General features: G+C 36.8%; 2 protein-coding genes and 1 non-coding gene across 4 annotated transcripts; 2 read left to right on the forward strand and 1 right to left on the reverse strand.

The window, feature by feature from the left end:
- Positions 1–860: 860 nt before the first annotated feature.
- LOC147942529 (uncharacterized) lies at positions 861–10,463 on the reverse strand. Of its 2 annotated transcripts, XM_087452887.1 has the most exons (3): positions 10,408–10,463; positions 10,077–10,303; positions 861–3,889 (listed from the first exon to the last, which is right to left on the reverse strand). In XM_087452887.1, the coding sequence occupies exon 3, from the start codon at positions 2,856–2,858 to the stop codon at positions 1,320–1,322; it is 1,539 nt and encodes a 512-aa protein (XP_087309013.1). In that variant the 5' UTR covers positions 2,859–3,889; positions 10,077–10,303; positions 10,408–10,463; the 3' UTR covers positions 861–1,319. The 2 variants fall into 2 exon arrangements, with proteins under 2 accessions (XP_087309013.1, XP_087309012.1); XM_087452886.1 differs by having other exon boundaries at positions 10,068–10,425.
- Positions 3,178–3,284, forward strand: LOC147942530 (small nucleolar RNA R71). The gene has a single exon (XR_015560553.1). It is a non-coding gene; the product is annotated as a small nucleolar RNA R71 (small nucleolar RNA).
- A 6,943-nt stretch (positions 10,464–17,406) lies between the features above and the next one.
- LOC104790766 (lipoxygenase 2, chloroplastic) lies at positions 17,407–22,143 on the forward strand. The gene is made up of 7 exons (XM_087452974.1): positions 17,407–18,391; positions 18,714–19,532; positions 19,623–19,708; positions 20,302–20,412; positions 20,493–20,794; positions 20,914–21,180; positions 21,286–22,143. Exons 1-7 carry the CDS (start codon positions 18,040–18,042, stop codon positions 22,043–22,045), a joined length of 2,697 nt encoding a protein of 898 aa, XP_087309100.1. The 5' UTR covers positions 17,407–18,039; the 3' UTR covers positions 22,046–22,143.
- The last annotated feature ends 2,220 nt before the right edge of the window (positions 22,144–24,363 follow it).

The following is a 24,363-nucleotide window of genomic DNA, read 5'->3' on the forward strand; positions in this document are numbered from 1 at the left end:
TTGATTTTAACTCTCTTTTTTTTACTCCCTAAGGTTTAGACTTTTAAACTTTAAACTTTTAGCTCTCTCTCTCTCTCTCTTTTTTTTTTTCTTTGCTAAACTCCTAATGTAGATATATTATTCTCTTTCTTTCTAGGACACTATAGCAAGAATTCTTTTTTTTTTTTTTTACTTAGAGACTTAGAGCTAATTGATTCTAACCTTAGGGACTTTTTCTTCTTCCTTTTTTTTTTATTCCACAACCCAATCCCAAATAAACATTCTAACCACCTAACCTTCAAAACCGAATCTATTAGTTAGTTCAAATTCTAACTTAGCTAAATCAAGAGGCAGTTCTTTGTCGTTCTCAATACTCTCAAGGTTTCACAACCTATAGCACAATGAAAGAGGCCTCACTCAACAATTCACAACAAGGTTTGAAAGAAAGGTTTGGGTTCATGGGTAGGACAAACGAATCGGGTTAAACGAAAAGATTGGTAAAAAGTGGAGTGCTAACCCGAGTTTGGAGTTACCATGACCAAGTATTCAAATTCCATAAGCAAGACAATTAAAGTTCAAATTAAATCCAATAATATAGAGATGTTCTAATGTTCAAGCAAGTGGATGAAGCATTCAATCGACAGAAAGGGTCTAAGCAAAGATTTTTCATTTTTTTTCAAAGACTGATCTAGCAACAATGAACTGTGACTAAGGGCTATAGCTTCAATCCTAAGGTTTGATTTTAAACAAGGTGGTTTTAATCATTGTCCCCTAAGATGCATATGCGACAATCCTATATGAAACAAACTAGAATCAATCCTAATATGCAAATGCAACTACATGAACACTCTTTTCTTTTCCTTTTCTTAAAATTTTTCAAATTTTTTTTATTTTTTTTTGGGTTTTTTAATGCACATAGATGCAATGCAGACTCAAATGAATAAAACTAGCATGCAAAAATTTGAAATAATAATAATAAGAAAATAAAACACAATGTTAAATACATTCTAGGACCCTCCCCCAAACTTAAATTACACAGTCCCTGTGTAAATAAAAGTTTGAAAAAGAATCCAAGAATCACACAAAATGAATTAAACTAAATGCAATGTTATATACAAAGATCGGATGAAAGTGGTACCTCATGGGTTGGTGAAGAAGGAGGTTGCAACAGCCTCCATACTCGCCAACGTGTAGCCTAGGTCGTCTCCGGCTTCAGCAGGTGCCGGTGTTTGCTCATCAGAGAGCTCAAAAATGCGCACTGACGACTTACTCGGACCAGCATCCGAGGTGTTGATCGAGGGTGGGATCGCGTAGGGCATCGGGTAGGGCATTGGGTAGTACTACGGAAATGGCGGAAAATGTCCAGAATGATCACCCGTGTATCCACTCGCAGGGTGCATCGTGTATGGCGTCGTGAATGGCATCTGGTAAGGTGGAGGGAAGATCCTTGTGTACTCACCCGATTGGGTGCTCGATGGGTGCATCGAATAGTTCATCGTGTATCCCATCGGGTTGGGCGTCGGGTAAGCATCAGAATGGCTTCTCCGTGATGCCTCAGGTCGGGTGATGTTCTCCTCGGCTTGGGGCTCGTATGATGATGCTCTGTAAGGTTCTGGAGGTGGCAGTCCTCGAGTTCCTCCTAGCGGTCCGCTTCTCCCCATCCAAGTTGGTGCTTGTGCCGAGGTAGGAGCTGAGGCACAGCTTGCCTTATCTTGCAACTCATTGATTTGACCTCCCATTGTCTTCACCGAACCAGTAAAATCTTTTACTTTCTTCGCCAAGAACTTGTTCATCCTCTTCAGCCAGCCGATCCTCTTGTGAGCTTCCCTCACTCCAACTGGTTGCTTTTGAGAGCATACATACTCCTCAAAATCGAACTCCTCCGAGCTGTCTCCCTGTCTCTGCCCAGTCTCCTCTCTCTTCTCAGCTTCGGACTCCTCCTCCGGGTTGTACAGCTCCTCCAACGGTGGTACGAAGTCAATGTTATCACCCAGCCAAACCTTGGTGCATATGACATTAGGTAGAACCATTTGAGCAGCTCCGACGGTTGGATGGACAAACTTGAACAGCGTCATGTCGTTAGGCCTCTCATGGGCCAACATCATCCGATCAACACCATCGTGTAGGTCATCGGGTTCCACTTTGGGTTGTTCTTCGGTTTGCAATTCTCGAACCAGTGCTCGATCATCAACTCGATCAGTCTCTTCGGGTGAAGACTCGCGTTCATACTCGGATTTGTAGTACTTGGCCTCATTTCGCATTGGGTGTTCCACCTCCTCCCCATCTTGATCATCACTGTCCCCAGTGAGGTAGTGCTCATAGTCATCATCAAGGAAGATGGCTTGAGCAGTTGCATAATCCTTGGGGTTTTGAACAGCTTTACTTGGGAGTTGGTTGATCTTTAGGGCTGGTTGGTTGTTGTGATGGCCTTCCAGGTATCGAACCTTTGTGTTAAGTGATTTGTACTTGTCATTGAGATCATTGTACCCTGAGTCGATCTTGTTGCTCATCTCTGCGAACCGTTTCGCGATGTCCATAGAAGCGATAGCCTGATTCTGAATCATTTGCTGAATGAGACCGCGTAACTCATCTTCTTGTGATTGGTTTGGTGGACCTTGGTGTTGTTGGAATCCATGTGGTTGGTTGTAGGTTCCTGAATACTGCTGCTTAGATGCATAACCTTGGTTGTATTGGATAAAAGGTTTCAGTTGGATCTGGTTCCCTTGAACTGCAGATGGGTAAGTTTGGTCCTGAGGATTCGCAACATTCAGGTTCCGATAAGACAGATTCGGATTCGGCTTGAAGTTGTTGTACCCTCTGTTGTACCCTCTGTTGTACCCTCCTTGGTTGTTGATGTAGTTAACATCCTCTAGTTGCATAGTCTCCCCATCTTGTTGTTCAAACTGCTCTTCCTCTGATATAACATGAACATGCTTCTACTGGTTGAGGAGCTGATCGAGCTTGTCATTGAGGGCTTTCATGTCCCTCTTGTACTTGGCATCTTCCTCTCATGTAGATCGCACAGAGCGATCATATTCCTCATTGTAGTTGCCATCAGATTGAGCCAAGTTCTCAACTAGGTCCCAACCTTCATCAACATCTGTGTTGAGGAAGTTACCATAGCTTGCGGTGTCCAGCAACATCCGTATCTTGGGGACCACGCCTCGGTAAAGTGTGCTCAGCAATGAAGCATTACTGAAGCCGTGATGTGGACATCGAGTAGTGTATCCCTTGAAACGTTCCCAAGCTTCACTGAACGTTTCGTTGTTCCTCTGAACAAAGCCGGAAATGTCATTTCGCAGCCTTGCGGTTCTGGAGTTGGAGAAGAATTTGTCCAAGAATGCCTTCTTGCACGCTTCCCAAGTGGTGATGGACTCCTTAGGGAGCGATTTCTCCCAGATTCGTGCTTTGTCTCCCAAAGAGAATGGGAAAAGCCGGAGCTTGAATCCATCTTCACTGACTCCATTGATCTTAGTGAGGCTACAAAGCCTATCAAATTCATCCAGATGATCCAATGGGTCCTCCATTGGGAATCCATGAAACTTATTGCTCTGTATCATCTGGATGAGACTACTCTTGATCTCAAAATTATTGTTCTGCACAGCTGGTGGCACAATGCCATTCATTTGAGTGTGAGTAGATGGAGCATATCCTGCTCCTATATTGGTCCTTGCTTGAGGAGCTGGTGGACCGTTCTGATTATTCATCGTCTCCTCAATGATTGAGGGTTCTTGTTGAACTTGTTGTTGTCTGAGTAGCCGAGGTCTGTCGATGTTGTCAATGAAAGGACTCAGGTTCTGGCTACCTCTGGATCGTGTTTGCATGCACAGATATGTGTCCGAGTGTGTACAGGAGGATCAACTCGATCCAGGTGATCGGGTGAAGGGTCGGGTGGGTGCTCGAGTTGTACCTGAGATTCAAAACAAACAATGAGAAAGCAAACAAGTCAGTATCCAAACCAAATATAAACAAACGAACTTGATCTAGCAAGCGCTGAAATCCGAAACGTAGCAAAAGTAAAACAACCAAATGGCAACGGCGCCAAATTGATAGACAGGTTTTCACCCAGGGTATCAATTCCCTATGCAGTTGTAGTACAAAGGGTTATCAATCCAAATGGTTGTGTATTGCTAGTGGGAAGGATATTATCAGAACAATGCAAGTCAAGCCAAGCAATTAGGGTTTTGGTTCTAACGATTCCTAAAATAAACAAAGTAAAAGAATATAAACAAGTAAACCACACGACCTAAGCACTCGATGCAAGCAATCGAGTACAGGATCGAGTGGGGTGATCGAGTATGCAAGTGAGATATGAACAGCTCGAGGTATTACTCGATACAGGTTATCGTGTACCTGATCGGATAAGTAGTCGAGTAAGTGAAAGAAATGCAAATAAATAGAATACGAAAGTTCCTAAGGATGGGGGTAATCGAATTCTAAGTGTTCTAGACCAGTACGGATGCCTTACATGCCTCAAGCAATTATTTCCTAGACAATAAACCTCTAAGACCTTGTCACCACACTTTCGCACTAGCAACAATCAACCTTGAACACATTACCACACTGTCGCACTAGCAATATGAACAAGCAGGCATTAAGAACGATTCATTATTGTCAGTAGACTTAAACTCATCTAATTTTGTTACTCAGATTTAAGTAAACTTCTAGCATTGGCTAAATCAAGCATTTTATATACTCCTTTCGGCCTGTAGCATTTGTAAACGCCCTAGATCTAATCTCAACCTTTCGGTCTGTTGACAGCATTAAGAGCACCAATCTAGAAGGAAATCTATCAATCATTTACAATCAACTAAAGCATCCTAACCAATCAAGAACACAAAATCATCTATCCCATCCCTAGAAACTTTACTACACTACTCGGACATAGAAGCGAATAACAAAGCAATCAAAATGAATGAAAATGACATTGTATTAAAAGATAGAGTAGAGTAGAGAAAGTAAATGATAGAAATCTAAGAAAACTACAAAATAAAAATGCAAAACAAGAAGAAAAATGTTGAGTCGCCCAGTTCTCTCACAGAAGCTCTCGCTTTCTGGTTTAAGGGTCTGCGGCGTGCTACTTTGCAAGCTAGGGTAATAGGGGGTTTATATATGGAAACTCATTTGACCTAGCTTCCCAGACCTGCCCGATGATCTACTCGATGGGGTACACGAGGGTGAAGTCGGGTTACTCCTCGGATGGATCTTCGGGTTTCTCTTCATGCTCTTGGATCCTCCTCGATCGTGTTGGGGTTCAGACTTGTTCTTGCAGCTCGATGGCTCCTTTGGGTACATGCCCGAGTTGTCTTTGTTTTTCCCCATTTTTGGCTCTTTAGCACCTGTTTTCATCCAAAATATGCAAATGCAGAAATGCAACACCCTAAATGCTCTAAAAGTGAATTCCTAGAGTAAATAACCTAAAAATGCTAAGTTGGAGGTATGAACAATGCAAAATATGGACAAAAAAGGATGCTAAAAACATGTAAATTAGAGAGTTATCAGTTATCTTGAGGTACACTTTATCTCCAACCTGAAACTCAAGATCTCTCCTCCTCCTATCGACATAACTCCTCTGCCGATCCTGAGCTTCCTTCATGTTCAACTTGAGAACCCGAATCTTCTCTGAGGTCTCCTGAACAAAATCTGCCCCGTACATGCTCCTCTACCCCACCTGAGTCCAGCATAACGGTGTACGACACGACCTCCCATACAAAGCCTCATAAGGAACCATCCCAATACTCGCTTGGTAACTGTTGTTGTAAGCAAACTCTACCAAGCTCAAGTGATCTGCCCAATGGCCACCCCAGTCCTGCACACACATCCTCTGCAAATCCTCTGACGTCTGGATCGTCCTCTCTGACTGTCCATCTGTCTGGGGATGATAAGTTGTACTCATGTGCACCTTAGTGCCCACCTCTGCCTTAAATTCCCTCCAGAACACCGAAGTGAACTTGGAATCCCTATCAGACACAATGCTCGCTGGCACCCCATGCAACCTGACTATCTCCTTCACATATTTCTTAGCCAAGACCGCTGCTCCATCAGTCTTCTTAATGGCCAGAAGATGTGTCGACTTCGTCAACTGGTTCACAATGACCCAAATCGCATCAAACGTCCTGGACACTAGCAAATCCACCACGAAGTCTATAGTAATCATATTACACTTCCACTCTAGAATGGGAAGACTCTTCAACAATCCACCTAGTACCTGATGCTCAGCCTTCACCACCTCACACACATTGCACCTCGTAACCCAACTAGCCACGTCCTTCTTCATTCTGACCCAGTGATAGTACCTCTTGAGATCACGGTACATCTTAGTCGCTCCTGGATGAATAGAGAACATGCTCGCATGAGCCTCTCTCAGGATCTCCTGCCTCAACTCCTCATCCTTAGGCACACAAATACGCCCATGCACCAATAATTGTCCTCATGCTTCCGCAACTGCCGCGAAGCATAGGCAATCACCTTCCCATGCTGCATCAACACACACCCCAAAACAACTCTGGATGCATCTGTGTATACCACATAGGGTTCTCCCTGCTCAGGCAAAGCCAAAACTGGATCAATAGTTAACATCTCCTTCAGGCTTGCAAAGCCCTCCTCGCACTCCTGTTACCAAACGAAAGGAACATCCTTCCTTGTCAACTTAGTCATAGGACGTGCTCTGCTCGCAAAACCCTGCACAAACCTCTTGTAGTAACATGCCAACCCAGGAAAACTCCTGATCTCAGTGGCACTTTGCAGTCTAGGCCAATCCTTGATAGCCAGAATCTTCTCCGGATCTGCAGAAACCCGATCTGCAGACACAATATGACCCAGAAAACCCATCTCACGCTGCAAGAAACTACACTTGCTCAGCTTAGAAAACAACTTCTGCTCACGCAGCTTCTCCAGAACTGCCCTCAAATGCACTGCATGCTCCTTAGGACTCTTAGAATAAACCAGGATGTCGTCGATGAAAATGATGACAGACACGTCCAAAAAATCCTGAAACACGCTGTTCATCAATCTCATAAACGCTGCTGGTGCGTTAGTCAACCCAAACGGCATCACCACAAACTCATAATGCCCATACCTCGTCCTGAAAGCAGTCTTCCTCACATCTGCCTCATCTATCGGAATCTGACGATAACCCGACGCCAGATCTATCTTGGAGAACCAAGCAGCACCTCTCAACTGATCCAACAACTCATCGATCCTCGGAAGAGGGTACTTGTTCTTCATAGTGACCCGGTTGAGACCTCCGTAATCGATACACAAGCGGAAACTCCCATCCTTCTTCTTAACGAATAACACCGGCGCTCCCCACAGTAAAACACTAGGACAGGTGAATCCCTTGCTCAACAAATCCTCTAACTGCTTCTTCACCCCTGCCATCTCTACTGGAGCCATCCTGTAAGGAGCCTTGGATAACGGTGTCGTCCCTGGTTCTAGTTCAATCGTAAAAGGATCAGACCGAGATGGTTGTAATCCCTGCAATGACTGGAACACATCCTCAAACTCCTCCACGACCTGAATACCGCTAACCATAGACTTCCCCACTGATTTTGGCATAGATATGGTAACCAGATAAGCCTCACAACCCTTCTTGATCATCTTCCCAGCCTGAATGGCCGAGATCATGAGACTCCCCGAAGTCGGTCTAATCCTTTGAAAAAGCAACTTCCCTCCTGAACGCTCAAACTCCACTCTACCTCGATGTCAATCCAGATGAACCATATGCCGATTCAACCAGTCCATCCCCAAGATAACGTCATACAGCTCCACTGGGCTGATAAGCAAATCTGCAGGCCAAGACTCTCCCACGATCTGAATATTGATATCCCTCGCTCGATCAATGACTCTCAGAAACTTGCCTCCAGCAACTCTGACAACTCTCGCACGCTCTCTGGGATCTCCCATGATACCCGCACTCTCTGCACACTCCAGGGTAATGAAGCTATGAGTAGCTCCAGAATCAAACATAACATGAGACTTAAACCCGCCCACCAACAAGGACCCTACACAAACCTCATGTGTTGAGAACCTAACACTTTATCACAGGATAACATAAAATCTGATCTTCCTAAAAATTCACAAAGACAAAGTACCAGAAATTATACATATGATCGCCCCGGCACTGGTTCCACCAGTCTCTGTAGTTGTGTAAACCCGTGCCGCCTGCTCAATCCGTGCCACCTGCTGCCCTCCCGGCTGCACATGCTGCAACGCTGGCACTGCTACCGGCTGCAACTTGGGGCACAAGGGCCTGATGTGCCCTGGCTCCCTGCAATGATAGCATACACGAGTCACTGCCGTTAGAGCACTCCTCTTGAGACAGCTAGCAACCTTGTGATCCTTGCTCCCACAACCGAAGCAACTCGCGCCACTCCATAGCCTCCCATTTCCTCTTGGTTCCCTGCGCAGGCTTGCCACCCTTGCTAGAACCTCCCTGATGCTGAGCCTTACTAGGCTGAACTGCTAGGCTAGCCGCCACTGACTGTGCCTGGATATCCTCCTTGATTCCTGTTGTAGTCTTAACCAGCTCTGCACGTGTAGCATAACTCCGCCCTCTACAGTGAACCCTCAAATCATCACGTAAGGCCCTCAGAAACCTCCTGATCTGAGCCTTCTCTCCTGATCTGAGCCTCCTCTCACGTAGGGCCCTCAGAAACCATATTGGTGTCGACCGACACCACTGCCGAGTAGAGATCTCCTTCAAACAGAACCTCCGAATCTCGCCTCCAAACTTCTCCTTTTCGTCCCACACGATCCCAGGAGCGAATCCAAGCCTCAGGAGCTACGAAAAACTCACAAACAACCAACAGAAACAACCAAACAACACACAATATCACAGAAAAAGAGATCTTAGCTTAGATAAGCCATGTTCATGCACTCACCTCTTTGCAGGAAGTTTCTGAATCACAGAAACGAATCCAACCCTCCTAGCAAGCCTCTAACTCCTTCCTAGCCTTGGATCTCTCAAGAAACAACAAAGAATCTCACAAATCTCTCTCAAAAGCTCAAGAACAAGGTTTCTCCCTTTTCTCTCAAAACAACAAACAGCGACACAAAAACACTTCCAAAACCCTTATGTCGTCGAAATTCCACTTATGTAATCCGGTTCAATGGTTTCCTGAAACCAAACCGAACCAAATCGACGATTGAAACAATCTGGCCGAACCAGAATAACTGGTGTCGACCGACACCACCTGGGTGTCGATCGACACCCAACCCCAAAACGTAGAGTTTTGTTCGCGGGTGTTACATTTACTTACATCCCTTATTATCAATTCGGAAGTATATTTGGTAAAGTAATATTTATTTACAAAATTTACGTAATTAAACTTTTACCATTAAATGATATCAATATTTAAAGTTGTTATTTATAATATCCAAAAAACATATTTATAATAATTTTGTTAAAATAAATACTCATGATTTAAATATTCTAAATATTCTTAACTCTCTAAAAAATGTTACTTCTTGTAGAACATATTATAAAGCGAGTTATAGTTTACATAAATATAATTATATAATTTTTTACAGATGATCTACTAAAATACATAAAATATTGTATTCTGATATTAAATGAGTTAACGAGAAAGGTGTTATGCCAATCTTAATCGAGACCAAACACAAAAATAAAATCCATCCAAAATTATAGAATCTAAATATTAATTAAATAATATTATAGAACTAAATACAACATATATATATTTTTCTTAATAATTATTAAAAAGACTGTCCTGCCGTATAATGCAGCTATGTAAACTCTAGTCTAATTTATTGTTTTTGTCTCTTTGTAGTAACTTACTATTATGAAAATCTTCTTTAATGGAGCTATGTATTTTACCATAACTATCTATTTTGTAATATTGTCTTTTCTTAATCGCTTTATTTTCCACACTTTTTCAAGATATCATTTTACCACGCGTAAATTGTGTATGTGTGTTTTTTAGTTACACCTTTCGATTATTGTAATAGTGTTAAAAAGTTTTAGAGAACTAAATCTTTAATATTTCTCCTTATCATAATATTTCGGGTTGCTTATTTTCACATAACTTTCCATATCAAACTAGAGTTGCGTTTTTTAGTTGTAGTACTTGGAGCACCTTGAATCCAGTTGTTGGTTCCGTTCCTTGGTCCAAGACAGTGTGGTTTGCTCAAAAACCTTTAACATGCCTTTCTTTTGCGGGTGGTGCTTCGGGACAGATTTATTACTCGCGACAAGTTGAGTGGTTGGGAACTCCTGGTTCTGACTGCTTGTCTTCTCTGCGACTCGGGTATTAAGAACAAATATCTGAGGATCCTCTTGTTGTTGTAGATACTAGATACTCTCCTGGACGCCAAACATGAGACTGAAGATTTTCAAAACCAGAAAGTTCCAAATAAGGCAAATGTAGAATCCGCCAGTTTAGAAAATCAATAATGTGGAACACATACTTTTTATGAAACCGGTCTGGGGATGATTCCACTCTGATTCGTGCTTTTGATGAGTCAAGAATGTGGAAAAGTCATGGCTGAACTCCTTATGGGTTCTCAATCATCACTACAGAAAAGGTTGTTTTACATCAATTAAATAACATCAAAAATATAAATGATACTAGTTTAAATTACTTATTAGCAAAAATAATACAAAATAAATAATTTAACATCAGTTGTAATATATGATGTGTTATTTTATTTTATTTTAGCGTCAGTTCAATAGTTTGCATCACTTATAAGAACTGCTATAAAATTTGCATTTACATCAATTAAAGTAACCGATGTATTCATTTAATTTTATTGACATCACTTTTGAAAATAATACAAAATTTACATCAATTAAATGTGGTGCTAATTTTAAATATTTTAATTATCAAAAACACTAATTGAAATTTATTACTCCCACTGTTTCATAAAAAGTGTCATTTCAGATAAATTATTTTGTTTCACAAAAAGTGTCATTTTACATTTTTAATCATTATTTTAATGCTAATATTTCTTTTTTACCTCTAAACTTAAAGCTATTTTCATTAAATTTAGATCATTAACCACTTATTAAATAGGGACAAACATGTATAATTCTAACTTTTCTTAATTTGTGTGAAATGTATCAAAATGATATTCTTTATGAACAAGAACGAGTATTATAGTTGAAGCTAAATTGATATTGTTATCATAAATAAATAATCATTTATTATTAATTCCGATTTTCGTCAAAATTCTGATTACAAATGGTTATTTTGATTCTGATCAAAACATTCTATAAAGATTTCAAAATAATTAATCTCTTTTTTATTTTAAACCAAAATTTTATAGAGCAAAACTTCAAGTGTGATGATGATTGCATGTCTGGTCCGTGAACTAGGCCATTAATATGGTGGCATTACATATTGATAATTAGCATATATGCAGACAAAAACAAGAATGGTCAACTAATCAGATCAATCATGCATCAGCTGGACCACTACATTTAATAAATGAGTTAACACACTGCCCCAACCCCCAAGGGTACATTATTAGTTTGAATTGGGCAGCAACAACAACAAAAACGTGTCCTTTCCATACACTCCCTAGAAGGCAACAAATATAATAACAATAATTTTTTTGTCCTTTTCAAACTAGATTTTTGTATTCGTCAAAATACATCATCATCTTGCAAGTCTCATATCAACCGTTTAAATTTACTACAGAAACAACCGGATTTTTTTAATAATAATATAACTAAATACTCTATAATAATATAACTAAACCAACCAATTCACAAATCATCATTAAACCAACAATAATCAATATGCACAATAGATATTAAGAAAAGAATATTATCATACCATATATGATTACTCAAATCCCATATATTAACTCTAATTAGATTAGGATCCACAATACACCGCAGAGCTAGTCTTTTTTTTTATTTTTTTATTAATATATTATTTTAATACTAATTTTGCTAATTTAGTATATAATTTGTGGTATACCACATAACAATTTTTGTTTAATACAATCTTAACTAAATCAGTTTGATTCAAGATATTTTGTATTGGTGTTGTTAAAATAGTAAAATAAAAATTTAACCCCTATTGAAGTATCATATTAATGATATTTTATTTTTAGTATTATCAATTCAGTCATGTAATGTAATATAACTTGTTTGTGTTATTTTGAAAATTTAATATGTTTAAAAATTCATAATTTTAAACTTTTTATTAAGTTTAGATATATCTGTTATAAATTAGAAACTTTTTAAAATTCTGTAATTTACTATATACAGTTAATTTACTATTTATGTATGTTGAACACATACTTTTTAGATTAATTGAATAATATATGTTCGCTTTAAAAATTCAAATATGCAGGAAAAAAATATACATTTTATTAACTTTATGCATTATATGACGATTCACAATATTTAAAGTTTAAAATAAAATAAAAAGATGATAGGAGAATAATTTTTTTAATATGGAATAAATCTTCTAAATATATATATATATATATATATATTAATTATAGAATATTAAATATATATATATATATATTTAAAATATATTAATTCTGTTTGGTTATAAGGATAGTAGAGAGAATTAACTAACATTGTTTGAATATGAATATAAACATTAAATGACATTAAATGTAAAAACTTTCCAAAAAGTATTTTTGAGCAAAAAATGCTGCAAAAATACTAGTATAGATATATATATTAATTATATTATTCCATGTTAATTATATTATTCTATGTAATCTTTTTAATTATGTCATTTGATTATGGTTTATGCTTATATATAAGTTGTATCATTCTATTTTATAATAAAACCAACAATAATAATACAATCCTATTATCTCTATTCAAATGGTATCAGAGCTATCACGGGACCTTAAAGTCTTGCTAGGTGATGGAGATGGATAGTCTTCACTCACATTTCTCAAAGTCTTCAATGGTTTATCATCTTTTTTAGCACTATTAGATGGAATTGAAGAAACTCCACGAAGTTGAGCTAACTTAGCTTTTGAATTCTGCAAACTCTTCTCTGCTTCAATAAGCTTGGTTGGGTAATTAGATATGTGATGGTCGATACGCTCGATTTCATTTGAACAATGCTCTACTCAAGCGACAAGGACTTCTTCTAGCTCTTCTCTGCAAGAGACAACAACTTCTTCTTCTCATATCACATATGATTACTCAAGTCCCATATATTTACTCTGATATACGTTAATTATATTATTCTATGTAATTCTTTTAATTATGTCAGTCGATTATGGTTTGTGCTTATATATAAGTTGTATTATTCCATTTAATAATATAACAACAATAATAATACAATCCTATTATCTCTATTTACATAGTATTAGAGCACAATGATCTAACGATCGGCTCCGTTCATATTTCTAAGCTATGTGTTTCTTCTGTTTATTTTTGTTTTAAGCCAAGTGTTTCAACATTCAAGTTCATCATGAACCTCTGAATCTAAGCCATCAAGCTTCTTTTTATTCAAGTCTACCATCTTAGACTTTTGAATCTAAGATAAGTGCTTCTTCTTTTATAATTTTTTTTTAAGCCAAAAGTGCTTCTATCATTCAAGCTTATATATATCATAAGCCTTTGAATCTAAGTCGAATTTCGTTTGAATATTTTTTTAAAAATAAAAGAAAAAAAAATCAGATCTCCTTTTCAACACTTGGACATGTCAATCTCAAGCCGTTATTTCTGCTTCGCTACATCACCCCTTGCGATTGAGGGGCGTATTAAGGAAAGAGTATCATCATATCACATATGATCACTCAAATCCCATATATTACTCTATAATACATTAATTATATTGTTCTATGTAATTCTTTAAATTATGTCATTTGATTATGGTTTTTGCTTATATATAAGTTGTAACATTCCATTTGATAATATAACAACAATAATAATAATACAATCCTATTATCTCTATTCACAGTGGAAAGATACCAACAACATAACCATCTCCAGCATATTATCAATAACAAAAATATTCCTAACCATTTTATCCAACAACTTAGCATATTTCTATTTAAGATTCCAACAACATACAAGACATAACCATCAACACACCATCAAGACCCTAAATAATCCTTCTTCCCATTGACATGATTCCACGTTACATACCTGCACCACAAAACAATTGAGATACGTAAGTATTATCACAAATACTTAGTGAGGTGATCCTCCCATCTACTTCACTATACACCCAAATGAAAAGACAAACACAAACAATACACAAAAGCAAGCAAACCAGACAACTCAGCACACGTATCGAACGACACTCCTTGTCTTCACGATCGACATTGCGTCGACCGACACACTTCTTGCGTAAATCGATGCATCACCTTCGAGTCGACCAAAACACTCCTTGCGTCGATCAACGCAACCACGCGTCTCCACCAAATCCCTTACCGCGTCGACCAACACACTCCGTGCGTCGAACACGATCTCTCTTGCCATCTCTCGGCTCTAATCATCCTCACAGCGTCGATGACTCCAAATCCAAACTCAACAGGCCACAACCACCACGACAACCAAGCACAAACAAGCACACAAGCAATCAATCACCCAAAATCACACAAAACACACATCTAATCGCTTTTGGTAAGTCATGATCCCGCACTCACCTTGATTTAGAAAGAAAAAGATGAAGAACACCAAGATCCAAGCCTTCTAGAAACCTCCACGCGTCACTCCACGTTCAGATCTCCCTTCCAACGCTCAGAACACACAAAAAAAAAGCTCCTTCGCTCATAGAACGATCTCTCAAGGGATTCTCTTTCTCTCTTCTCTCTAGGACAAAAACGGCTAACTAAAACTTCTAGGTGTCGAGTTCTCCCTTTTATACACGAATGCTAGGGTTTTTTTCTTAAAACGTACTAAACTGGAGAAATCAGAACTAACATGAACACTAACCAATCAGTGGTGTCGATCGATGCCCTTCCTTGGCACTGATCGATGCTCGAACCAAAAATCCAGTTCACGGGTGTTACAACTACTCTTCTAACTTCTAAGTCAAGCTTTTTCTTTTGTGAAAACAATAGTTCAACTACCTATTAACCTATCAACAGTTAAAAGATTCTAAATTTATAAAATTAACTATATGAACAAATAAAAAATGCATTGATCAGATTATATGTACCTATATCACATTGCGCAAGAAAATCATTGAGAAGCGATCTCTACCCTCTGTGAATGCTCAAAACTTTTCATCTCTTCTTGCATACTATTATGGTTGAAACTTAAACCATTGTTTAATTTGAGCTATATATATATATCTTGTCTATGGTTTCATTACATAGGAATTGGTTTCATTAATGTCTTTTTTTTGTTATTAAAAAGAAACTCATGACAACATTTTATCACATTATCGGCATATCCAAATTGAAGTTAGGCCAAAGCCAGTTAAACGAAATGATTTTTTTTTTTTTTTTGGTTTTTTTTTTGGGTGAATTTGTGTGATAACCAAAACAAAAAAAATACGAAGAAAATAACCAACTATTAAAGAAAATTAGATAAATTACTATTGGTCAATGAAAAATTATCAAAAGACAGTTTTGGTGGTAATGGAGTAGCGACTGGAGGAAGTGGCCGGAGGCCGGCGACCGGAGGAGGTGACCGGTGTAGGTGCTCGGAGGAGGCAGCGGTGGTTGGAGGCTGGAAGTAGTTCGGCGGTGGTCTGGCAGCGGTAATCCGACATTGATGGTCGGAGATGGCGGTGGTTGGAAGTGACGGTGGTCGCATGTGGCGGTGGTCCGGCGGCGGTGGTGGGAGGCGGTGGTGGTATGACAGCTGGAGGTTGTGGTGGTGGTTGATATATAAGAGATTAAGAGGCTGAAGGGGTGTTACTGGTATTAAATAAAAGGTAAAATGGTATACATTGTACATTATATACTGTATATAATATTTATATGGTTAAAATTGTTAGATAGTGAATTATTGTTTTTTTCTTATTTAATTTTGTCAATTTCCCTTTTTTTTATAAGCAGAACCAAAATCTAAATTAAATGGTTCCTCCAAAGATAGTAAGGTTTCTTATAATTTTCACGTGGTCGCCCTCCTTTATGTGTATAGTGTAATGTCGGAAAACATTAAAGTATAGGAAATAATTGAACACATCAGAAGTTGAGATGTAAACATTAACGTACTACAGTACCGTGCTCTTGGAAAATCATCCGAAATCGTATACATTATTAGTTTGAATTGAGCAACGACAACAAAAATGTGCTTCATTTAATATATTTTATCATATCGACACAAGAAGTATAAATAACGTAACGGTTTTTGATTAGTTTTTCAGTAATTGATCAAGATAATGGATTTTGATAGATTGATAAAAAGTAAAAACACAAATGTGTTAGTACACTCTCATAAAATATAGATCGATTTATATAGAGATATGATTAAACGTAATTATCTAAATTAAGATAAATAATATTATTCACATGAAGATAAATTATGATAATCAAAAACTCTGTTATTCCAATTTTCAAATCTGGAGTTTGGCTTGAATCAATCTCATTGATCTACCGACACTTCCCTACAAGCTTATACCCAATTGTCAGATATCTTTATGGCTTTTATACCCAGCTATTTGGTCATCAACATCATTTATATCCGGTCGTAGAGTCATCAACGACATATCTATCAAAATTGGAACCTTTCGGTAAGTTGATAACCACAACACCGTTTTTTTTTTAATTGTCGAATCACACTTAAAAGAAGCTTAAATCTTCGAGTCGATTTGAACCTGTTGTTCCAGAAAAAAACATATCTTAAGTTTTGTGGTCCTCATCAGCTCCAATATATATATCCATTGGAGTTGATCCAGACATGATCTTCATGGCCTTTGCCTTATTTGTTGTTAAACTAAAGCCACCTGAAGATTTTATCTATGGTAAGCGAGAGAAGGATCTCAAAATATAATAAAAACAAACTTTTTTGTAAGTTAATGCTTTGACAAGAAGAAATTAATCGTAGCACCTTCAAGATTCTTCTTGTCCAACGAACAAAGATGTTTGCTGATCATTAATCAAATCTACAATTAACCAACTCTCCTATTTTTTTCATTTTTTTTTCGTGTTCAGTTTTTTTTCTATCTCGATTTGGTTTGGGTTGATTATCCCCAAATGACTGTTAAAGAAAATTGTATTTGTGAAAGAAGATCATTGTAATCTCATAAACTTATAAATGTGCATAAGTGTAATAAACTTTATTTTGCGCACCCATACATGTTATCTTGCGCCCATACATGAATTAATATGCATAATTTTGCACTCCCATACATGAATTATTTTCCGTACCCATACATGAATTAATATGCACAAGTGTAACCATTTATTAGTTATCTTGGATTCTCTATAAACATTATGCAGATTGGAGATAATTTTCAACATTTATATATAAACATATATACGGTGTTAATATATACTTAATCTTCTCTAAGTAAATCTGCCACTTTGCTTAAGTTAGAAGATTATTGATAATCATTGGCTCTATCCTCTGCGACTCTACCTACACTTTTTTTTTTTTTGGTTTTATTTATAGCAGACCCGAAACCTAAATGGTTTCTCAAAAAAAAAAAGATAGGTTTCTTCTTATGATTGCAAATTCATAAAGATGGTAAAGAGCTGCATTCTTGGCAATGAGTACTGGTTTTTTTTTTTTTTTGGTCTGTATATGAATGTAAAATTATATTCACAAAAAAAAAAAAAAAAAACTGTTTTACAACAAGCTTAACAGCATAAGTTTTAGAGATATTTGCTGATCTTGTTTTAGATACTGTTTAAGATTGCAATAGAAGTCCATAATTTTCACCCGGTGGACCTCTGTGTCACATGCGTGTATAGTCATGAACATTAATGTAGTACAGTACCATTCTCTTTGGAGATTTTGAAACGTTTGTCTATTCATTTATCAAAATATTTACTCGTGTATGTTCTATCAAATACAGCTGTATTCATTTATCAAAACATTTATCAAAACATTATAAGTTTATATTTTTTTAGAAAATATAATATTCAAACTTGTATAAATAGATGCAGTGTAGAGACAATGGTATGTAAGCAATATAGAAGAGATAAAAAAAGATGTTTTGTAGAGAGTCGTCCTCGAGTCTTCTGCCCTTGAACATAGCAAAGAGTCTCAGTCCTCTGTTCCCTAAACCACCAGCACTCATCAACCCCATCTCCCCAGGACGTCGGGACAAGCTGCCTCGTCCGAACCTCAGAGGACCATGTAAGGTCACTGCCTCACGGTTTAATATTGAAAAGATAGGTGATATAATGAAAAAGTCCGTTAAGAAAATCAAAGTAAAGGGATTTATAACGGCCAAAGAATCGTTGCTGGATGGCGTAACTTTGCCGAGACTTGACGATCATTTAGCTGATCTCGGTGGCAGATCACTTCTTGTCGAGCTTATTAGCACCGAGATGGACCCGCGTGAGTACATAGTTTTTTTTCTTCCGTTAACTGGTTTTATTTTAAGTTTAAATTTAAAGTAAATGGATATAAGCATTTGTGACAGAACTAGAGGCCTAACAAAAAAACTTGGACTATGCATGTGCTTCTCAACCAGTACTAGAGACATGAATTTTTTTTGTTAGTAAAATTACAATATGCGTTACTACATGATTTATCATACATAAATTTTTGAAAATAAGTAGCTAGCTAGCACATCTAGAGAATATACATGAAGTGAACTAAGAGTAGGTTAATTAATATATATATAATTAATAATGTTATCCATGTATACATATGTCAGTGACAGGGATGGAGAAGGATCCGGTAAAAGACTACGCACAACGTGTATGGTCCGAAGTCCCTCATGAGAAGTACGAGTGCGTGTTTGAGGTGCCTGAAGACTTTGGAACCGTGGGGGCTATCAGAGTTCAAAACCGATACCATAAAGAGATATTCCTCAAGGAGATGGAGCTTGAGTTACCGAACGGGTCCGTTACGTTTACATGTGACTCATGGATCGCCCCGAAGTCCGTTGACCCAGCCATGCGGATATTCTTCTCCAACAAGTCCTACTTGCCTTCCCAAACCCCGGAGCCTCTTAAACAGTTTCGGAAGGAGGAGCTAGAGACCTTACAAGGCAAGAATCGCGAGCAAGATGGTGAATTTGCCATGCATGAGCGTGTTTATGACTATGACATGTACAACGATTTGGGAAACCCTGAAACTGATCCTCGTCCGGTAATTGGAGGCCCCTCACATCCGTATCCAAGGCGTTGCAAAACTGGTCGCGAACCTTGTGATTCTGACCCTTCCTCAGAGCAACGCTACGGGCTTAATTTCTATGTCCCGAGAGACGAGGAGTTCTCTTCAGCTAAGGGCACTTCATTCACAGCCAAGGCCATCTTGGCTGCGCTTCCCTCCGTGATCCCACAAATAGAGTCTATTCTGATGGATCCCCATTTGCCTTTTCCACACTTCAAGGCCATTGAAAATCTCTTTGAAGAAGGCATCGATCTTCCTAAGGATGCTGGCCTTTTACCTTTGCTCCCGAGACTCGTCAGAGCTGGTGTTGAAGCTAGCGATGATATTCTCCAGTTTGAAGCCCCAGTTCTCATTAACAGTACATACCCTTTTTAGTCATCTATTTTATTATTCCAACTATATATACTCTCTAGCCTACAACGTAACTCAGTTTCTAGTATTGATTCAGATGATAGGTTTTCATGGTTACGAGACGATGAGTTTGCTCGCCAGACACTTGCAGGCCTTAATCCCTATAGCATTCAGCTAGTTCAAGTAAGCTACATACGCCCTTTAAATGATTAGTTTTGTTCCGCTTGTTCCAATAAAGCAATATTCATATCTAAAATAATGTGAAATAGCACTATTAATTCATTTTTCTATTTTTATTGTATAACATTTAATATTTTTTTTTCTTTTTTCCACTTTTATAAAATGATATGATTAAATTTTATACAGAAATAAAGGACAAAATTGATCATTTAATCATTTGTGGAATAATAGTTACCAAAAAAAATCATTTGTGGGATAACATATTAATGATGATGAAGTACTAGTTATTCACTTTTCTATTCATATGTGTTCTAATGAAGTTTATTTCTATTCCATCAATTTACCAATATATATAGTAATTTTATTGAATAATTTTAAATTGAGAACAAAAAAACATAAAAAGAAATGAACAATTTTTTCAATTTTAAAATTTTTAAAGTACACAGTTATTTAAAAATTAATGCTATATATATTATATGACTAAATAAATTTGGAATGAAAAAATAGAGAAATTCATTAGCACAACTGCAATCTATTTAGAGTAATACTATAATAGAATAGATCTAACCATTAGAGATGATCTTTGTTAATTCCAGGAGTGGCCGTTGAAAAGCAAACTAGACCCAGCTATTTATGGTGATCCCACCTCACTCATTACTTGGGAAATTGTGGAAAGAGAAGTTAAAGGAAACATGTCAGTTGATGAGGTAAGATTACTGACATGTTACTGTGTCTATGGAAAATTTCCTGAATGAATGATCAGATTTATCATGTTATATGCATACAGGCTCTAAAGAATAAGAGATTGTTTGTGCTTGATTATCACGATTTGCTTCTACCATATGTGAACAAAGTGAGAGAGTTGGATAATACCACCTTATATGCTTCTCGAACACTATTCTTCCTCAGTGATGACAGCACATTGAGGCCTGTTGCCATTGAGTTGACATGTCCCCCAAATATCAACAAGCCTCAATGGAAGGAAGTCTTCACTCCAGGCTATGATGCTACCTCATGCTGGCTATGGAGTCTTGCCAAGACTCATGTTATTTCTCATGACGCTGGTTATCATCAGCTTATTTCCCATTGGTATTGAAAACACTGTTTATTTCAAAATAAATGATCCTCTCATATACTTTTTATCTAATTCTATTACATTACATGCATTTGATATTTAGTAACTAGTAAAGATATGGTTAAACATACAGGTTGAGGACTCACTGTTGTATGGAGCCGTACATAATAGCTGCAAACAGACAGCTAAGTGCCATGCATCCCATCTACAGGCTTTTGCATCCTCACTTCCGCTACACCATGGAGATCAACGCTCGTGCACGCCAAAGTCTTATCAATGCAGGTGGAATCATTGAGACTTGTTTTTGGCCTGGGAAGTATTCAATAGAGCTAAGTTCAGACGTCTATGATAAACTATGGAGGTTTGACATGGAAGGCTTACCTGCCGATCTCATCAGAAGGTTTTTTCAAAAATATGTTTTAGTTTTTTAAATATCACCACGCCAAAAAATAATAATTTACAAAGCTAGTTAAAATCTTTTTACATAAAAAATTTGCAATACAAGGGGGCTGGCTGAGGAAGATGAGACCGCAAAACATGGACTACGCCTGACGATACCAGACTACCCATTTGCGAATGACGGTCTAATATTGTGGGATGCAATTAAGGAATGGGTGACAGACTATGTGAAACACTATTATCCCGATGCAGAACTGATCAAGTTGGACGAGGAACTCCAAGGATGGTGGAGTGAAGTGCGGAACGTAGGGCACGGTGACAAGAAAGACGAACCTTGGTGGCCTGTCCTCGAAACACAAGATGACTTGATTGGTGTGTTAACAACGATTGCGTGGGTCGCCTCAGGTCACCATGCAGCTGTGAACTTTGGACAGTATGGATATGGAGGATACTTTCCCAACCGACCAACCACAACAAGGATAAGAATGCCAGTGGAAGAACCGACAGATGAAGAGCTAAAAGAGTTCTATGAGACTCCAGAAAAAGTGATGCTTAATACATACCCATCTCAGAAACAAGCGACGTTAGTGATGGTCACATTGGATCTTTTATCAACTCATTCACCTGATGAAGAGTACATCGGAGAATACCCAGAAGCATCTTGGGCCAACGAACCTATCATCTATGCTGCTTATGAACGTCTCAAAGGCAGACTCCAATATCTAGAAGGAGCGATAGATGAGAGAAACGTGACTCTTTCTCTAAAGAATAGAGCGGGAGCTGGTGTAGTTAAGTATGAGCTTTTGAAGCCCACCTCTAAGCATGGTGTTACCGGAATGGGGGTTCCCTACAGTATTTCTATTTAATCTATGCATTTTCTTTCTCTCAATTGCCTTCCTTTTCTACCAATGTGGTCAAGAATAAATTGTCTTTCTAGATAAATAAATTGTCTTTCTAGAATAAACCAATGCGTTTTCACTTGGGTTTTATTAAAATAAAAAGAAATACAAGCATACAATAGTACAAGATTTAATCTTAGTTTTAGTTTTTAGTTTATTTTTGATATATCTAATTTTATATTTGAAAAATCTAAATATCAAAATTTTAGTTCAAAGAGTTTTCCTATCTTATCGGAGAACTAACAAGTTAATTTAAAATAATTAATCAACATGTAATTAAACAAAAATATTTCTAAAATCCTGGAAAAAAAAAATTATTTTCTTAAACTAATGCGAGAACTAATGCGAGAGGAGATAAGTTTCCCAGGAACATAATTAAACATGGTCAGTTGTACATTTGTCATATAATAAGTTTTTGTTTGTTCAAATAAAATAAACTAATAAGTGAGTTACTGAGAGTGCAAATGGGTATGCACAATCAAGTATAACAAGACGAATTGCTCCGGCGGCAAACCACAATCCAGTTCTTCCTACTATTGTTTCTGGAAAGAGTTGGGACCTAAATCTTAAAACCCGAACCGTACGTAATAAATTTGATCTGGAATCGACCCGAATACTCGAACATACAATATTCTTTGTACAATTTGGTGGTTCTCTTGTGTCGTGGAATCAAAGAAGCAATATATTATGTTTGATGCGTTGAGGGAGTTGAAGTGGATTAAGAGCGTGTTGGGAAGTGGGAACAATAGGCATATATCACATCCACAAACGATGGATATTTATTATGATAGCAAATCCACGTTTCATACGACGGCTAAATCTGGTGTTTCATAAACGTAAAACTAGTTTTTCATTTTATCTGAGATGATATTCGTCGTAAGATTGTTTAAACTAAGCATGTTTCAACAGTCAAACTGGCATATATATATGTCTTCACTAAAGCACTTGATGGTCATTCATTTAATTTTAGTTGTACATTCTAGATCTATATGCTCTAACCAAAACGAGGGCGGGAAAGTACTGGGCAAGATTATGTGTATATATATATATATATATATATATATTGGACGCCCTACTAAAATTTCAGTAATTTCTAGTATTAGATTATATAGAGCTGTTATTGCAGAAATTTCAAGAGCATCTCCATCAATAAATTTAAAGAAAGCTATTTAAAAATTATTTTATTATAAAGTTTGAATAAAAGTTAGACTAAAAACTTCTTAATAAACTGTAAAATTTTAAAAGTCCATTGATAGTTCTAAACATCAAAATCAACAAGATGTGGAAGAGGAAGAGAAAAAGGAAGAGGAAGAAGAAGAAAAACTGAAAAAGAGAAACAAATCATAAACTGACACATATGGTTGCTTAACAATTTCTAAAAAAACTAAGATTAGGATCGAATCTTAAATTTATTATGTATTTTGATTTAATTATAATTGTGTTTATGTTAAGACATTCTTAAGCACCATCAATAGAGATGGTCTAATACTAGAAATTACAGGAACTTCTAAGGTTTAGAAAAAAGGTCAAAATCTTTTTTAGTTCAAGAAAATAAAATGTATTAACCTAACTACAAGTCTACAAATATATGTCATTTTGGTTACCTTTATATATTTATTTAAGCAATGCTGTTAGAACTTTTAACCAACAGCTATATGGCATATTATGAAAAATGTCATTGCATTTAAATTAATTTAAAAAATAACAAAAAAAACTTATATAATATATTTGAAATTATTTAATAAAACTATAACATATTTCATTTATTTTTTTCAGAAATCTTAGGAAACAATAACAAACTATTTAGAACAATTATAAAACTTAATTTTATTTATAAAACTAAAATTAAATATTTGCATCCCTAAATCGTTTATAATGATAGATATATTTTAAAACTAAGATACAACATTGTTTATATTTTTAAATTTATTAGTTTTTTTGTACTGCATATCGACGCACTGACATCTTACTAACTAAGAAATCACAAATATTATATTTTATTAAATATAGTATATACACTTAAAAAAATAAAATAAAAAAATAAATCGAGATTTATAAACACAACTGCTTCAATAAAGCTTTTGTTTTCTTTTCTGGATTTTACTATATTTATATAATTCACAGATTTCAACATTGTACTATGTACCGAAAACGGGTTAAAATCAGAATATAAAACTATGTAAATTATATATAAAAGATTATAAAATACATAGAGTAAATCAAATAAATTTTTATCTACTATTTTATAACTAACAAATTACAGTTTACTTAAATATTTTTTCATG

Source organism: Camelina sativa, chromosome 6 (assembly GCF_030686135.1).
Source record: "Camelina sativa cultivar CO46 ecotype springtype chromosome 6, ASM3068613v1".
Taxonomy (NCBI): domain Eukaryota; kingdom Viridiplantae; phylum Streptophyta; class Magnoliopsida; order Brassicales; family Brassicaceae; genus Camelina; species Camelina sativa.

What these genes read in the sequence shown, in the direction of transcription:
- LOC147942529 (XM_087452887.1), bottom strand. Translation starts at nt 2,858, where the DNA reads ATGCAACTAGAGGATGTTAACTACATCAACAACCAAGGAGGGTACAAC.
- LOC104790766 (XM_087452974.1), top strand. Translation starts at nt 18,040, where the DNA reads ATGTTTTGTAGAGAGTCGTCCTCGAGTCTTCTGCCCTTGAACATAGCA. An exon ending in ATAGCATTCAGCTAGTTCAA is followed by an intron (nt 19,709 to 20,301) that starts GTAAGCTACATA and finishes TGTTAATTCCAG; the next exon opens with GAGTGGCCGTTGAAAAGCAA. An exon ending in GAAACATGTCAGTTGATGAG is followed by an intron (nt 20,413 to 20,492) that starts GTAAGATTACTG and finishes ATATGCATACAG; the next exon opens with GCTCTAAAGAATAAGAGATT.